The sequence below is a fragment of the Pieris napi genome, chromosome 13 (assembly GCF_905475465.1).
Source record: "Pieris napi chromosome 13, ilPieNapi1.2, whole genome shotgun sequence".
In the NCBI taxonomy this organism is placed as follows: Eukaryota; Metazoa; Arthropoda; class Insecta; order Lepidoptera; family Pieridae; genus Pieris; species Pieris napi.
Genome location: NC_062246.1, coordinates 590,002 through 608,713, shown reverse-complemented (window position 1 = coordinate 608,713; position 18,712 = coordinate 590,002). Strand labels below are relative to the sequence as shown.

The following is an 18,712-nucleotide window of genomic DNA, read 5'->3' as shown; positions in this document are numbered from 1 at the left end:
CATATGATTTTGGACACATATCTCTGTCTTATACACAGTGTCCACTAACCAGGGGTCCTAGATTCAATTCCTAAAAATACTTTGAATAAAATTTTTGCAGCTTTGGAAAGTTTTTGAAAAATCAAAATCATTTATTCATAAAGGTAACACAATGTACCCTTATGAATGTCAAAAAATAAATAAATATTCAATGCTTCTTATTTTACATTAACATTAATTAGGGCGTAGAACGGAAGAGAAGAACTGGCAATAAACTCTCCGCCACTCTTTTTAATCGCCAAGTTTTATGTTTTACACAATGTTTGTAAGGAGCTGCAACCATTACACCATGTTCCAATTTAAAAGGTATTGAAGCGGTAAGTTATAAATAAAACTAAAAATTTCGCATCATAACATTTTTTTATTTTCATTTTCTTGAACTGCTTTATGAATCACCTACATTTTACATTATCTAAGTTTAACATGTTTAGTATATAATATATCTATTACTATAAACATTTTATTGATTTTGCACAGCAGTTTTTTTTATATATTATATATTTAAGCTTTTTTTGTATATTTTATATAATATAAATTAAATTTATCTATTCTACAAGCAAGTACACAAATTTAACACTACGTTTAACAAATACAGTAAACTATTAGAAAATATAAATGGTTTAGTAAAATTAACTACAGTTAATTAAATATGTATTATAAGTATTGTGCTTGATAGAGTATAAAAAACGGTATTTAATGAAAACAGTGAGTAATAAAAAGTAATATTTTCTCTACTAAATTATTATGTATTTTTATTAACAAAGCAAATAAAAATAATTACTACTTTGAAATAATAACGATATGTGCTATCCCATCTTATGATATTTAATTTATAACAGACTACATAAAAACGATATAATATTACTTTCGGCGCAACTTGGCCACATGCTTGGCGGAAGCACGCAAGTTCTTCTATTAGACAAAAATCTTATAACGACGTACGTGCATTTAATGATACAAGCCACATTACATGCCTGACACTATGCTAAGGTAATAGAGTTAGATAGAGAACAAGCTTTCTATAGAAGAAGACCCAATCTAACTTCACTAAAGGCAACGAAAACTTATGTATTATTGCCAGCTTTCTTTTAACTCTATCGACAACAATTTGATCTGCTTCAATCAAACGACATATATCAACCATCTTTTTACGTTCTTTACTTCGTGATTCTACCTTTGTAATGCAGACATTTTTTGCAAATCGCATCGGCTCTGTCCTTAATACTAGATATTGCTCGATCAGATTCAGGTTTAGGATCCTCAAACTGATTCTCACTGAATTGTTGAATTAGCTTCTTTATGTAGCTACCTGGACCTTTTATAGTAAGCTTTTCATCCGAACCTGCCTGTACATCTTGCACGTTTCCAAAATCTGGATTCCCAATTTTAAGCTTCTCTTCTGCTGCACTAAAATGTACCTTTTCATCGATAAACTTCTTGTTTTCTGTAGGAGTGATGGTGACTTCATTATTTTTGAGGTCGATAGTAATTTTTGCGTCGTCAAAGTTAAGTTCTGAAAGAGATGCGTCAACCGATCTGGAACGAAGCTGTCGTGATGGTGTCGCTGGTATGTGAAGTTGGTTGGTGTCCGCATCTTGTTTAATGGCGTTGCTGGATGTTACTGGGGAAGATGATATAGATTTTTCTCCTGGGCTCGATCCTGGGGGTGTAAAAATGAATAAAATACTTATTTTGAAGGGAAATAAGCTAAGCAACTGTCAATATAGTTAAGCGGGACCCACCACCGATAATGTTTTATTGTAGTTACCTCAGTAATTTGCCCCGATAGGTTCAGTTGCACCTATAATAAATCAGAAAAATGTAAAATGTTTATGACCCTTCCTTCTTTTATATCAAAGTGTATCTTTGCAAAAGATACAAATCAGATTTTGTAATTACATAAATCCATTGATGAGTATATATTAATTATTTGGTCTAAGGTTAGTTAATTGTATTATTTTACTCTAGGGCAGGTGTGTGGGTCGGTTACCCCGTACTAAGCTTGATTATTAATTTACGTATACTCTTTAGAACTATTAAATATTATCATTATATAAATCCACCACCAACCATTAGAAGCATCTTCCCTCTCCTCAGCGCAAAGAGGTAGAGGCTGTTCCATCATCAGACCCTGGACCATGTCCATGCAAGAGTCCAGGGAGAATTTCTTTCCAACCATACGAATACCACGGATGCGTCGGCGCATCTCTATTAGTTAATAAAAATTAGTGTGACACTAAGTGCTTAGTAATAGACAAATGGATAAGAAAGACTTCAGTTATTATTTTATAGTTAATTGTATTTACAATTTTCTTAACCTACAAAGTAATAATAGAAATAATTAAAATGAAAATCAAAACAAATTTAAAAAGTTTGGTCCCTGTGGCAGTGTACTTTTAACGCTGGCAGCATTTTCTCGCTGTATTGCGATACTTATTCGTTGAGCCAGGAAAGTGCCAGCTCTGGGGTCACCAGTACTATCTACTAGGCGCCAACTTAAATCTTTGATAAGTGCCTGTGCACTTGAACCCCACGGCCCAAGAGCCTCTACTCCAAAGGGAACAAAATCGAAGTTGGAGGAAGGACTCATATATTTAAAGTTAATTCATATAATAACTTAAAAATAATAAGAAATTCCGAAAAAGCACTCAATTTTTGTTTTAGTGGTTAGTTACATCTATTATAAAATATATTTTAATTGCATGGTTTAATGATCTGTAGGTATAAAGAGAACCTTACCTGGACTATCCTTAGGTTCCATCTTCAGCTGGGCAAAAGTCTGAGCACAAGATGACAGCACCTGTTCGTAGTCACATATGGCTGCGTGTGTGCCGTTCACGATTTTTGGACTCATGGGGGAATTAGCCAGGAGAAGGCTGGTACCAAAGGTGGCGTTAAGTTCGCGAGTGTCTGAAATTATGTTTTTTTAAAACTAAAGCAATTCGTGTTCTTGATAAAACTTATAATTATAATATTACATATTTTTTAGAGCCTCATATAATCAATTCTCAGAACGAACAGTTACAGTTAATCTATTATCTATTACTAAAAACCTTCGTACGAGGCACGGACTACAAACAAGATAACGTTATTACATTTATTTCTCGTTATTAGTACTCTAATTGCGTCTAATTTTATGTTAAAGTATATTTTCCAAAGCGCAAATATCCTGTGTAGTTTTCACGGTTATGGTGTTTTTAGCACATATTGAACGTCACCTTTTAGGGTAATCCTAGGCTTCTTGGGTACAGCGATGTTGCCACATTCAGAACCAAACACGTCAACCAAAATCTCTGATGCCACTGTTTTTATTTCGTTCCAGTCATCTAAAAAATTGTTTATTATATTTATTTTAATAAAAAATATACTGTATGCAAACTTAATTTTTTTTAAATAATTGCATTGGATAACAAAGTGCATTATAGCTGAAAATTTGAATTAGTAATTAGTCAAAAAACAGTTTGATATAATACAAAATGAAGAAAACGTAACACACGTTTTCTTCATTTTGTATTAGACAAAAGTATTCCTAATTACTCAAAAATTTTTATAGTAGTAGGATTTAAGACAACCGTCAAAGCAAACTTATGAGTCTCATATTTCAAAATTCAATAAGTTTAAAGCTTTAGTTCTAAGTCATGAAGTTGCGTCAAACTGGCAAAGAAGGCAGAACGAAAATAGTCTTTTCTATTGGGGTTTCGGGATTTCCCACATCTTATTGGAAGATTTCTTACCTAAAATATCTTGGTTAGTAGTCCGCTGAGAGGTCACGGTAAATCGGATGACATAAACTCCTTTAAAGCAGGCTGGTACAGCGTGAATGTAGCCGCGGGCGTTCAGCCGCTTGAGGAGAAGCTCTGTCAGTGTGTTATCACCTTTCATGCGGAAAGCTACCATTCCTGTAAGATATATTTGCATTTCTAAAGGTTTTTTATTGTGTCATACTATTCGTGATACTGCCTAAAACTAATGTCATGTGGAAGTCTGTCGGGTTTCAAGGTATCTTGATATAAATCACATATTTTTGATTAACATTAATTAAGAGGAGGAACCTAAAAAAAAATCAAATAAATCTTTGATTTCTTCTTATTTATTTAGACTAGATTTAGTAATCTATATTTATAGTTTAAAAATTTACCCAAGTTCCTGGCTTGTGGGATTTCAAATCGTTGATCAGCCAGCACTAGTGCTTCGAACTTTTGAGCCAGGCGAACACTCTGCATCATAAAAACAATATTAATTTACACAATCTGCATCTTTCAGAAAATATTACTCACTTCACATACACCTTAAATTATATAAATCCCAGTTACATACGTATACGAGTTCCTCGAATCTGTTCTTAAAAATATTTTGTCTTATATGCTGGCTACATGACTATAATTACGAGTAGCGCGCATGGCGTCTACCCCGGATGACCATTGACCAGGGTACGATTCACGGCAAATATATTCTTCGAATGACCGGATATGAAGCAAACATATATTATTACATTCTTTAGTTTGGAAGAACAAACCATTATAATATAAATAGGAAATTTTGCAAATGTTTTTACAATAAATACCTCGCGAATATGTTTTTGAATTCCAACGACGCCATAATTACGCAGTACAAACCACAGTTTCAGGGCTCTGAAACGACGACTCAGTGGTATTTGCCAGTGCTGTAATAAAATTTAAAGAAATTAAAATTAGGAAAAGAAAAAAATTGGAAATGTCTCGGCATCCCGATTTTTTTTCATTTGACAGCAGAGCAGTGGCGGATTTACCAGCAGGCTGGAGCCAAAGTGTGCCAGATTGTTGGGGCGGCAAATTTGGGAAGCGAATTTTGTTTTGCTATCAATCTCTCTACTAGGCATGCCTCATCATTCACCATTGATTTCTACAGATTTTGACGTTTTCTGATGTTTTACAGATAGAAGTTTGCAACTAATTTTGCCGATGACTTGACGACTTGATGACCGACTCTTACTTGTCATTGTACATTCGGTGTAGCAAACTTCCATATTTTAGAGTAAAACATCTGGCCCCTAACCAGTAATCCACCTCTGTACCCCCAGCTCACACTTTGTATAAATGAAAAGAGCGAAAGTACAGAAAATGTGATTCTCTTTTCCCTCTTCCCCCTATCAACTTATAGTTGTCAGTCCTACTATTGGTTGGAGGCTGCAAACTGGATGTTGGACTGTACAAATAATCTAGGACATGACGATTGTAGAGGCGAGAGTGGTACAAACTTCACAGCCTCTACCTTGAAAATAAATCCGCCACTGCAGCAATAAAATTAAAATTGTTACAAAACAGATATTGATTGAATGGTTAGTTCTTTGAGGTGGTTTTGTTTTCCGTAGAATATTATTAATTTTAATGAAAAATGTCTCATGAAAATGTTTACCATGGTTTTAATTTTAGTCCAATAATGAAATGTGAATGAATGGTAAATATAGTGAATGCAACAATGTTTTTTTACTGATGTTATTAATGTAGATCATCACTTTAACTAGATTTAGATGAATATTATTTGATTTATATGACTTTTATGATAAGTTAAAAGTTCATCTTTGATTTTATTCCCTTGGAGTAGAGACTCTTGGGCTTGACTCGTGGGGTTCAAGTGCACAGCTAATTAAAGATTTAAGCGGGCGCCTGGTGGTACCGGTGACCCCAGAGAGAGAGCTTTCCTTGCTCAACGAATAAGTATCGCAATACAGTGAGGAAAAGCTGGGGCCAAACTTTATACTTTGTTTTAACTTTTTATTTATTATTACTATTACTATGTAGGTTAAGAATAATGTAAATATATATTACATTATACTGTATATTTAAGTCAGTTTCTAATACTAACTCACAATTAGTGTAGCATAAATAATCCATAGTTAAAAGTTATGTCTACCCGTATTTTATCTACATGACAAAAGGAACTTTTAAAGTTAAGTTAGTCCCATCACCATAACCAGCACCAATAAAAACAGACATACGAGTAGTTCTTTCTTATTTGGGTTCTCAATTTGTATCTGTTGGCTGCAACCGGACGCCATTTTGTTATAACCATGGAGTGTTTCATCATCGTTCGAGAGTTCATCACCGTTTAATTCATGGATTGAATTGTCATGGGTTTTAAAATTGTGGTGTTGTGTGTTCGCTTTCTGCGATCCGACCTATGATTTGTGGAAATAAATGTCAACATAAAAAATACAAACAACACACATAGCAACACATAAGCCCGACACGTTTTTTGACTTACCATATAATCGATAGCTTTTCCTGAAAAATAAAACAAATACTTTAGCATATCTAAATTCTAGTATCTTAATAAATATTTATTTGCTTCCTTTGACATTTTTTTAAAGGATTATCATCCGTATAAACGGCTTTTATTATAATTCTTAATTTAAACTTTTGAATTTAACTGACTAAATGTATATTACACTACTACTTATACATTCCCGGCCTAAAATAATGGAAAATAAAATGAAAATGCGATTGTAAACTAAGCCACGGAAGCAAATAGAATGTACTTAAGTATATTTTAATTAAATTTAATTAGAAATTACCTGAATTTTCATGTCTCAAGTAAATAGGATTAACGTTGAAAGTCCTGTGTAGTGCTGTGCTGTCTTTCACCCTGAAATATAAATCACATTTATTTAAACGCCACCCGTCGTATTTCTTTTAGTTTTTTTATATAACAGGGGGTAAACGAGCTGGAGGCTCACCTGATGTTAAGTGATACCGCCGCCCATGGACACTCTCAATGCCAGAGGGCTCGCGAATGCGTTGCCAGACATTTTTTTGTTTTCTTCCATATATCTTTTATTTCGTTATTGAGACTGGCCATGTACTGATGAAATGTGAAACAAAAGAAACCAATGACGAACACCGAAAACTTCAAATAGCAAAAATCTATTATTTTTTTACCTGGAATCTCTCATGGGTGATTTCACGGGTCGTATTGGCTATAGAATATGCTAAACATTGAGCCAGTAAAGGCAGTAAGAAGGAAAAAATCATGGCTTAGTAACATTAGGGAGTGGACGGGTATTGCTACTGCGGAAGAGTTGCTGCATCAGGGACAGCACAGGAAACGCTTCAAGAGACTTACCGCCAACCTCCAGTGAAGAGGCATCATAAGAAGAGGAGCAGAGCAGTGACTTACCACATAGCGGTGCAATCGAAGTTAACCATCAGCCACTTAGATGGGTTAAATGCAAACGAATCAGCCTGCTCGATGCCATCCAGCCAATGTCTGTAAAAAAAACAAATAATTAAAAAAGTACTATCTCCGGTTCAGTGAAGTGCAAGTAGCAGTTCACCTTCATTGCCTTGGGGTTCAAATACTTCCTCTACAAATAAACAAGAAAACACACGTAGAACTATCTGCCTCATGGCCCATTGCGGTCTACAAATACAGAGGTCTAGGCTCCGAATATGTCAAACTCAAAATCATTTAAGGAAATAGCAAATACGTTAGTCACAGGAGACCGAAGTGCTGGCAGCTACCTCGGACAAAGAATTAGTCTAGCTATTCAGCGTTCCCCACGCTGCCAGTATCTTCGGAACTTTGCCTAAAGGGACTACTTTTAATAATATATATTACTTTTATCTTCTGTAAATTGATAGTGCATCTTACATCGGGTAGATTAAATTATCATTAAGTTCAATAGTTGTAAATTGTAATAGTTTGATTAATGTATATTTAGTTTTTTTTTGGATTCACCGCTATATATATATAATAGGAGTCTGAAAAGTATTTTCTGCTAATATAGTATGAACAAAAACTTTACCTATATTCAGGGCACACGAAGGCGCTCCCAGCATATGCAGCGTCCACATGCAACCAAGCGGAGTGGCGTTCGCACACCTCGCCTATTTCACGCAAATTGTCGAATGCCACTGAACCCGTTGTACCGAGGGTTGCGCACACCTTTAAAAAAAAGTTTATTAAAAGACAGCTACGCGTGTGCAAAATAGTAATAATATGTTAACGGTTATGAACATATAAAAAACAATGCATCTAAACTTAAATTTACTGCCAGTTCTCGAATCAAGACTATCTAAAGTTTTTATTTTTTGGGAAAAGGGATACTCTTCTTTAATAAAATCCCAGAGGCTCTTTTGTCTCTGCCTTTTAATAAATTTAAGAAACGTATTAAAGAAAAGCGGTGTAAAAGCCTTACTTTAAAGTTAACGATTATCTAGTTGATAAAAGGGCCTGGGACTAGACAGGCTACTTTAATATAAGTAAGTGTTGTTTGATTGTTTGCGATTTTAGAAGAGTACCGAAAGTTTTTTACGCCGGCTTTTTCTCTCGGACTACACCCGCTGTCTTCCTTGGCAATGAGTAGGGATGCTAACTGATTCAAATTTAATGACGTGGAATAAGTGATACCTGTATCTTATGTTCCATAATAAACATATTTTATTTTATTTTTTTTACAAGGGCGTCTCTCTGTCACTATTTTTAATTGATTAAAAAAACATTTTTTTAACGTTTGTAAGCAGCTGCAACCATCACGCTTTTTAAAGCAGTAAATTATGATAACAAAATATAAATATCTGTCTTATATATAGCTATAAATATCTCTACCATCGAGAAACTATTAGAATATGTTTAACACAGTACCTAATAAAAAAGACGTAAAAAAACTAGACATTAAAAAGTCACCTATATTTATCTAGTCTTTAGTATTATACAGCGATTGCAAGTATACTTTAGGTTTTAAATTTAATCTGACTTCATCTAGAGATGATTGCATGAGACATTCGGTACATAAATATTTTCTGTACAGGCATTTCATAGTACGTATATAAGGAACATTTAAAATTGTAAGTAGTAGTAAGTAGGAGTCAATTCTTCTCGATTTGTGTAAAAACCCAGACAATGTTCCAGGCTCATTATAAATAAACTTGCTCTACATACAAGTTATAGTATACTACTTAATAGGATATTTACATACCTGATCGCAACGATAATAGATAATTTTCACTCGCGACTCACGAGATTGCATTCATTATGGGAGCATTAACGTAGAAAGTAAAATTTAAGGAGAGACTAAAACAAGTAATAATGCAGTAAAGGATAATTTGACCGATTCAATTTTAATTATATACGAATATGAACTGGTTTTGTAATACTTAAAAAACATCTGGTATCAAATGGTACATTTTGAAAAATTTTGTAACACAAGGGTCACATTCATTCCTTGTGAAAAAACCGGCATATCTAAAACCCAAAAATCAACGGCATGTGTCGGTAGTATCACCTACTAGTCTGTGAAATAATAATAGCCAAAGAAAAGGAAGTCATAATATGAGGCTATGACCATTTAGGGTTGTTACGCCACTGGATTGTTATTATTAGTAACGCAAGTTTAAAAACATATCAATAATAGACTAAAAATATAAATTTCTCATTCACACAGCTTTGACGTATCTTTATTATATTCTTTCCGAAATCCATAATATTGAACATACATAATCGTAATTAAATAGTTTCCATAAATCATTTCTTTCATTGTGTCATACATAAAATAAGCACAGATCTGAGGAGAAATCTTAATGTAAGATTCTGTCTCAATTAAACTCCGTTGCAAGCCCAACAACAAATTGGTCCCCGAGATCCAATCATTGTTTAAAAACGTCCAAGTCTCTACTAATAATACGCCTGGGAGTTTCAGACAATATTCAAATTGCGCAGATGCTATTAATATTTTATGTTATTTTAAGATTTTTATAAATAATGAACGTTTGTTTAAAAAATGGGAAATAATTATTTAACTGAATAATATAGTATGATTAAATTATGGCTTGGACACAATGTGGTATTGTAAAATTAATCGTGTACAACAAAGGCGCTTTTAATTTTCGTGTATATAAAACTTTTATTTTTTTACATAGGTATTTTTTGTGTATAGGAATTTAGGAATTTTTTAATATTTTTACAGGTTTCAACAAAGTAATTTTGCATTAAGTAACTATGTTAGCAAACCCATACCTTTCCAAAACATTTTTAAAATAAACTTACCCAAAATGGCACAAGACCCTTCGCCTTGTCACTAAGGATGGCTTCTTCGAGCTGAGCTCCTCTCATGCACTGCTTTTCATCTGACTCTATGTACCGCATACGCACTAGCCCTGTATAAGATTTTTTTAAATTCAATTTAAAATTTTAATGCAAAAACGCTTGCGAAAAGTAAAACTAATAAAATAGTGTAGGCGCTAATAATTACTTAGTAATTTATGCTACAAGTTAAATTAAAGTGTTTGTTCTCTACCAATTAAGCCAGCCTTTTCCACTGAAGAATGGGCCTGGTCTGAGCAGTAGCAGATTAGGTGCCCCAGCAGTTCAGAAGACTGCAGTTCAGGATTCAAACTCGCCAGCTCCATGAGAGCTCGGGTTCTTGCAGCCAGAAGACTGACCAGGGTTGCTTCGCTTGCTGTAGTCTATTGAAAATTTGTGTTTAAGTAAAATAATTCGTATATTTTGCAGCTATTGATTATATATCTACGAGTTTCTACTCTGTTTGAGTAGAAAGTATACACAAAACTGTATAATTAATTCTTACCTGTATAACTCCCCCTCCAGGGCTGTCATTCTTTTCATTGAGGAAGCAGTCAGGTAGACCCAACAATTTCCCCATCCAGTTCATGGCTATTGTCTCCAGCTCTGTTCCAGCAGGTGATGAGGCCTGTTTTCAATAATTATAGGTGTCTTGATAAGGTTTTTTTCATGAATAAATAAGCTTTATTTTTGTCTACAATAACTAGTAAGTTTATCGTAGGTTCTAAATATTTTAAATTTTAATTGCTTTTCTATTTAAGCCAAATAAAAATCCAGATATATATGTAAATAAAAATAAATATACGTACCCAAGTAAAGCAAAGTACATTGAGGGTGCTGGACAGCATTTCTCCCATGATGGAAGGATATGACGTCAGCGCGGGGAAATAGGCGTGCATGTGGGGACTTTGCCAATGTACGATCTGAGTGATGAAATTCACTATTTATAATAAATATTCAATGGAAACCAAAATTTAAAAAAATCTGGTAGTGAAAAATTTATTAAAATCTCAATATGTTTTTGTTGATTTTGTTGAACGCCCTGCGCCTGTTTATTTTATATGTGTGCATATCAAATCAAATCAAATCAAAATACGTTTATTCAATTTAGATGCTTCTTAGAGCATGCTTATGAATGTCAACAACGTTTACAAAATTCACGAAAGAGCAGGACTACGCCATCCGTTCGCAAAACTACCAGGAGGCCTTGTTCTGAGAAGAACGGGCAAGAAACTCAGCAAGTTTTGCCCTCCCTTTACATTACAATTATTCAAAGGAAAATGTCATAAACCACAACGTCATTAAAGTTACATAAGTAAAAAAAAATAAAAATCTGTTCTGTGATTTACCACATTCACCATTACACACATATTCATACATAATTAGAACTATTGCCAAGCATTTTTATCTTCCAGGTAGTCATTGACTGTGTAGTAACCTTTACACATTAAGGTTTTTTTGATATGTGTTTTAAATCTGTTTAAAGGCAGTTCCAATATTTCACTAGGAATCATGTTATAGTGCATACCCCAAACTATAGTTAAAATAATATTTGAATTGTAACGTCATTTGATAAAAAAAAGTAGAATGACATTTTCAATGGAAAATGTTTATCTAATGAGATACATGTCCTTACCCCAGGCATAATATGCTCCTGGACATCCTTGAAAATATCGTCCCAGTTTTCTGGCTGCTGTGGTGCCTCTGTCGGCAGACGTTTGTGTAGGTACCCAGGCTGCACACCAGGATATACCCGGTGGTCTCTTATATTCTCTAAGTAGTCCGCCATGAAGTCTACCAGCTCCTTGGCTAAGCGTCAGGGTAATAGATAAATACAACACCAATAACATAAAAAGATTAAGTTACGAGTATATGTTTGTATCATTTTATCGTATGTTGGGAATTCGAATATTAGCCATATTTCTTTATATGGAAATTTATATTAATGTTATTAAATTATTAAATAAAATTAATTTATAATAATATTTATTAGTATTGTTACAGCTAACACATTTCCATATTATAAAACTAAACACTTAGATAAAAATCAAAGCCAAAACGAATAACATTGATAAATAAAATATATGAAACAGAAAACTCCCCGCTTCTTCAAATATTTCCTCACATCCTGTTGCGAATCCCGATTAACAATCAACCCTTTGGATAAAATTACCATACCAAGAACAACTGGTTTTAATCAAGTTAGAATAAATTAATCAGCTCTATTCCGCTAAATGAAAAAACTGTAACAGCATCTGCTGCAGAGGACTGATGTGAATGCAAGCGGAGATTTTGTAGATAAAAAGAGAGATTGTAGTTAAGAACAATCTCACAATGTACATTCTTAGGTAACTTTTAAGGATTTCGCCAGCGTATTGGATGAATGCAAAGGTTTTGGAAGTCTGTAAATCTATTCATATAGGCCACGACGTTATGATAATTAAGAAACATAAAATAAATTCTAAAACTCCGCCATTTTGTTTGACAATTGGTTGTTTAAATTTTGAGATTCGTTAAAACGACTCTGAACTTAGTTTATTGGTAAAAAAATATATTTATGGAATCTTTCGTTTTGATTATGGCAACTGAAAAGCATGACAACCTCTGCTTGCGGTCATTTATTTGGCAATCATGGATTATACTACACAGGAAATATAAGCTTAAATTTTCTATTACAAAAATAAAATATTAAATACACCTGTTTACACCTGGCAACACTAACGGTGCGGCTGACCAACCTTAAACTTACTTATACATATATACTTTAAAATGACGTAATATTGATATAAAAAACTCATAATTGCAATTTATATCAGCAAAATAATTACAGGTAATTTCGTCTATTTTTAAGGCAACCTACCGCTAGTCCATTACATGGAGTGTGTAATATTCATTTAAAATTCATGAACTTCATGAAAAAATCGGATCTTAGATCATATATATGTACTGCATATAAATAGTCCATGTATACGTATAATTCTTAAGAATTCAGCATTCAACCAATGGTATGCGTAAATTATGCGTATAATTTAATAATACACTTATCAAGATTATTCTTGTTCAATCTCGTTATAATTACTTATATATCAATAATTTGAGCCTCAGAAGGCAAAGGTTTATTTTATTCCATTGGTAATTAAATATAGTTTTAGTTAGAACTACTTTACTTCGATATAATGTATAATTACAGAATAGTGAGTTTTTCTGATAAAATAGTTAGGTGAAAAAGTTTTTGTTAACTAAGAATTTTTTTTATTTAAACTGTGTCTTATAAGTTAATGATACAACATAGCATAATCCCGTCGAAGCCGGCAATGGTTATATATAAAAATCGGATACACGTATTGACAAATAAACTCGGATTCAATAAAGTCACAGTTGATCCAGGATCACATTTATAGGGCCATACGTTTAGGCTTATTGCATTGAGAACACGTTATCAATGTTTATTGGTAGTATAGTCACCAATTATTTGACTTGTAGTCTTGTATAGCTATTAGAAAAATGTCTGATTGTATCAGCATACTGAAATATTGCAACAATACGTATAGTCCAAGTAAATAGTTGCTTATTTCACATTTAACTGCAGGATTTTTAGGTTCCCTCTATTCTTTGTGTAATTAACTTTTGCTCTTACGCTGAAGGAACATATTCTTATGTGTACTTGAAAGTCGGAAGTATTATACATTCAAATCAAAGTTTATAGTGATTGTATCATCTTACTTGAATTCTGGCTCCAACACTATTGACATCTTTATATGTTCGCAGAGTTCACGATAGCGATATTGTATATATTATGTATTTAATGTTATATTATATATAAATTTATTTTTTCGAGATTATCGTATTGGTTTATAATATAAAGATAGTGTATGTATGTTTTGAATAAATAAATAAATCTTACCTTTCACTCTAAACTCACTGTGATCCATAATGGTGTCTGAAAAGAAAATAAGGACATTAGGAAAAATTCACCACGTTTTTTAAAAGTTGCGAGACTGTTTTACATTAAATGCAGTGACAGGCTCACAATTTTATATAAATATAATATAACCAAAAAGTTATAACGAATTCCTGATGTAAAATTGCAAGTTAGTAAATAGGCGCCTTATGCTGAAAGGAAGATGAAAGTGGAAATAATCAGGCAGTGCTCCAGTACCTAGGCCTCAGGGTGCCTAATGGTGACGTTAGAGGCGACATCATCCGCCATTACTATTCTTATTTCGTACCCTCAACGAAAACTAACCTCTCGAAAAGAGAACGCATGACACAATGTATGGAAGTAATGTACTGCATAGAATTAACAGCCTTTTTTAATTGTCCGTTTAGTGAATTGACAAAATGTCTGCTTTATGTCCTTTCCTATGCCGTCTTTTTGTAAATATTTTTAATCTAGTTGTGCTGTTTTTTTCTTTCACGAGTATGTATGTATTGTTTTGTATGCAAATAGTTAGTCGCATTGGATAATGGATAAATAAATGATTTAGATTGTCCATGACTGAGATACCTATAGATACTTGGAGCACCTGCTGAGGGGTTCTTGAATATAATTAGAGTAGGGATATTATTAAGTATAGAAGTTGTGTAATTTATTTATATATAGGATTAAGTTTACTTTTATTTTGCAAGAAATAAAAGGCTTTTTGTTATGACGATTGGACTGTTAATAAAAGGGAAAAACGTATCGTTAATTTGACTTTTGTTTTATTCAAAATTCCTACTTGGTTTATACGATTTTGTAGATTTTCAGTGGCAATGGTTCTTCATGACATACTAATTTGTCAGTTGAACAATCGATACGTGGCTTCTATGGCTTCGTTGTCAGTACGCATTAGTTACGCAAGTTGAGGTTACCAAATTTTTATACAAAATAGGTCGGTTATAAAACTTATTGAATGACCATAGATCATGTGACAAAAAATCCTATGGTACACATATATATGGTATAGCGAACATATAATCATTATTAAACCGTTGAAAGATTTATTTATAATAATCATAATTTATTTAATAATTAAGTCTTTTTTATTTCCATATCCTTAAGTTCCATTACAAATGTTATTAGTAAAAAGTAAGTAAATGTTAGTAGCCTGTGGATCGCCCTTTCTAGATGCCATCTTTGCCAATAGTCTGCTTGTCTTTTCCTGCTATTTCTATCCAGTCGTCAGCCTACCCTTTTTCCCAGGTAGTTACCTAATATCATTTACATATTCGTTGCTTAAAATATTATATAATATTCAATTTATATATATAATATTCAAGATCGGCTCAATCGTGTTTAAAAACAGCATTAGAAAATATCAGGATACTTAGCCTAGCTGATTCCCTAGCATTTTAATGTTGTACATGACACGATCGAAGAAAATCTATATCTAAGAAAAACAATAAAAACTCAGGCTTTTTTCCTTAACTTACTTTGCATAAAAATACCGTTCATAAAAAGTATTTGAAATATATAACAATAAAATTAAATTTTTATCTCGTTAGGAAATAACTTGTTGACTTAAAATGAAATAAAGGGGATCACAGATACTCACAGAACTTAACTTTTATTTATTTCATAAACGAATAGGCTCTATTGAGACGATACATCACAATCCGTCAGTGTATTTACTTTTCATTCGGTTTTCTAAAGACCACTCAGTATTATGTTAGTATCTTTTTAAGTGGCGTTTTATTAACACTTACAAAGTGCACAAATTAAGTATGATTTTTACACATATTAAAAACACTGTATATTAACATTTACATCATGATTATCAGTTTAGGTATTTGCAGGCGTGTTAATGTGAAACCATATATTTTTTATATGGAACGGAAAACCCACTAAACTACAACTTAATTCACCAACTTGGCTACTTATTCATTTTATTGAGAATTTTTTCTCTTGTAGATGTAGGTGTGTGTCAGCGGACACATTTATTAAGATAGAAATAGCTGTGACAAAGTTAAAACAAAAACTAGAGAATCTTTTCGTAACTAAAAAAGCTTTAGAATAGAGGCCGGTAAATATATTTCAGAACAATGCTGTTCTCCCTAAAGAAAACATAATATCATGGAGTTATTCATATGATGACTGCTGATTCTAAGTTTTGCGTTATTAAAATACTTCAAAAAGAGCTTTTCATGCTGTACTTGCAATAAAATTTACTTCTCATTACATATTTTATATTAAGCACCTTGTTATGATAGTAATTGCAAATATATATATTTTACGTATTTATATCATGCAGGGAAAATGGAAGGAAAGACATCAAGAGACGCAGCAATGACCGACCAAGTATCACAAAACCTAGGCACTAAAGTTTTTATTTAAATTTAATCTTACACTATGCACCAAGAGACTGTCAAAGATGGAAGCAGTGGTTCTGTTATCTACCACAACGGGGTCGGGAGCATCATGACGTTCAGCAGTGAGCAAGCGATCCTGCAAATACTTGGTAAATGCGGCGATGTCAAACAGATGGTGCCCACGAGACAGAAAGCGAAGGAGGTGTAATTAGATAGAAAAATGCAGAGGGTAGAAAAGACTTGTAGCTGAACTTGAGGAAGCTCATGGACGCTCAAAAGAACCCATTTCGGTTAAAATAATGCTTTAACTTAATAAAGAATTTTGATTGGCTTAGAAGCATAAAAGGATTTCAGATAAGATACTTCTAGGGAAATACGTTTTAATGTTAAACGTTTATATACTCTATCTACAAAATGTCTACGAGATAGTATAGCCAATTCGCGATTTTAAGTATGCAATTATTTGTTTACTTAAGACTTTAACCCAAAATCGTTAGTTAGGACATAAGCGATGTAAGAAGTATTTAAATTAACTCATTAAAGTTGTCATAGGAAGAGAAAAAAGGTTGCATAGCACAAATACAAGTTTTGCGTTTTGGCGATAATGTATATCAATTTTAATAAATTCTGGTTTCAAAACCTTGTTTAAAAATAACATAAGATGTTTAAGGAACTTGAAACACTAATAACGAATTTTATAATCTAATGTATGCCAATAAAGTGACTAAGTGTGTAGCAGTCATTTTTACTGTTAAAATACATATAACAGTTAAATGTTACTATTATACATTTGGTTAACTTTTTTTCTTTAACTAATCACATCACTATTTGACCGTATTGATTAACACACGTTTAATTAATTAATAGGATTAATCACAAGGCCCTAGGTTCGATTCCTGGCAAAGTTTCGATTCCACTGATTTATCACTTATATAACTTTTCACGATTTTTCTGGTGAAAGAAATTGTAGTTAATGGATATGTTGATTGATGATTTTATTCAATTACTTTGAATTTTAGGAAATTTTCAGTTTACAAATTGTTATACCAGTCATGACAGAGTTTTAGAGATATAGATTTAATAGTTTTAACCAACATCAAAATAAAATTGCTAATTTACTTATTAAAGCAACAATATTTGAAAAATGGTTTACAATAAAGTATTAGAAAATTAATTTTGGTTCTAAGAATACATGTGTATAGTATATGCTTATTCAACCTCTACTTACTGAATTTACAAATTTAAATCATAGCATGGTCTTTAATTTTTCTTTAAAATAGTCTCATCTGAAATACCCGAGTCCAAGTTAAGTTTTTGCAAATTGAGACTAGCACTTCACAACTTTTAAAGATTTCTATAATGTATGTTTAAATAATTATTATAATTCTGGAATTTATTTAAAATAATTATTTTAAAACAATAATGAATTAATTTAACAATTACTCACTTAAGCACAGTAGACCGAACACACTATTTAAATTCAAATTTAAAAATAGAATTTTACAATATTACGTCTGTTTCTGACCACCGGTAGCAGAGAGTATGGCTTATATAGGGGTGACTTCGCGACTATTGTGTCGACTTGTTGACAGATCAATTGAGGGATGGTTATGCTAAGCGCGGAAGCGACTACAGCAAACATAAGAGATCAAGCGTTCCTGGCATTTCAACTCTTTTATGATGTGAAGAATATAAACGTTGCTACGAAAATCTGTTAGGATTTTGAGAAGTTGTAAATTACTTGTGTTTCTGTGCACACACCAGCCAGTCTCAATAAAACTCAGTCGGCCTGGAGATAGTAAGATAATTTTGAGATGTTACTATAACACATTTTAAACTCTACTATTCTCTTTGATGACACTCTCATTCTTAAACGCCAATCAAAAGTATTCAAGTTTCAAGACGAAATTGTGACTTAAATACGTATTAGAATATGGACATCAGATTCTCAGCCAGTCTCGAAATATTTCTCCAAGTCTAAGTCTCCATTACTTAGTCAGCCATCAGTCTCGTGAAGCGTGTCTTGTCCTGAACCACATCCACGAACTGTTCTGCAGCTGCAATACCCATAATTTGTCTAATGTTAACCTAACGTTGCCATAATTTTTCCATTTAAAGACAAACATATGTAATGGGCCAAGGGAAAGAAGAGGGCACCTTAAGAAAAAGGATAGTAAAAGCAATAGCAGGAAGCGTATGGAGAAAAAAAAGATGGATAGAGAGAGAGATATTTGGAAAAAGTTGGAGGAGGCCTTTACCCGTGAGTGGTGTGTTTCCAATCAATGGTGAAGGAAGTTAGGAAATTAGGATGATAAGAAAAAAT

The 18,712-nt window shown here is 32.8% G+C and overlaps 1 protein-coding gene across 4 annotated transcripts; it reads right to left on the bottom strand.

The window, feature by feature from the left end:
• Positions 1 to 386: 386 nt before the first annotated feature.
• Positions 387 to 17,943, bottom strand: LOC125055184 (aromatic-L-amino-acid decarboxylase). Of its 4 annotated transcripts, XM_047657495.1 has the most exons (20): positions 17,837 to 17,943; positions 14,003 to 14,038; positions 11,735 to 11,907; positions 10,908 to 11,021; positions 10,604 to 10,726; positions 10,313 to 10,481; positions 10,063 to 10,172; positions 7,823 to 7,962; positions 7,195 to 7,284; positions 6,593 to 6,663; positions 6,283 to 6,302; positions 6,017 to 6,196; positions 4,604 to 4,702; positions 4,178 to 4,256; positions 3,774 to 3,938; positions 3,258 to 3,365; positions 2,779 to 2,949; positions 2,110 to 2,247; positions 1,808 to 1,840; positions 1,582 to 1,699 (listed from the first exon to the last, which is right to left on the bottom strand). In XM_047657495.1, the coding sequence occupies exons 2-19, from the start codon at positions 14,028 to 14,030 to the stop codon at positions 1,809 to 1,811; spliced, it is 2,010 nt and encodes a 669-aa protein (XP_047513451.1). In that variant the 5' UTR covers positions 14,031 to 14,038; positions 17,837 to 17,943; the 3' UTR covers positions 1,582 to 1,699; position 1,808. The 4 variants fall into 4 exon arrangements, with proteins under 4 accessions (XP_047513449.1, XP_047513450.1, XP_047513451.1 ...); XM_047657493.1 differs by lacking the exon at positions 1,808 to 1,840 and having other exon boundaries at positions 387 to 1,699; XM_047657496.1 differs by lacking the exon at positions 2,110 to 2,247.
• Positions 17,944 to 18,712: the final 769 nt, after the last annotated feature.

Bases quoted from the DNA above. Each gene is read 5' to 3' on its own strand.
- LOC125055184 (XM_047657493.1), bottom strand. From the start codon at position 14,030: ATGGATCACAGTGAGTTTAGAGTGAAAG. The intron at 11,022-11,734 runs GTAAGGACATGT...TTCATCACTCAG, and splicing joins AGGAGCATATTATGCCTGGG to ATCGTACATTGGCAAAGTCC. The intron at 3,366-3,773 runs GTAAGAAATCTT...ACAATTTTTTAG, and splicing joins TACTAACCAAGATATTTTAG to ATGACTGGAACGAAATAAAA.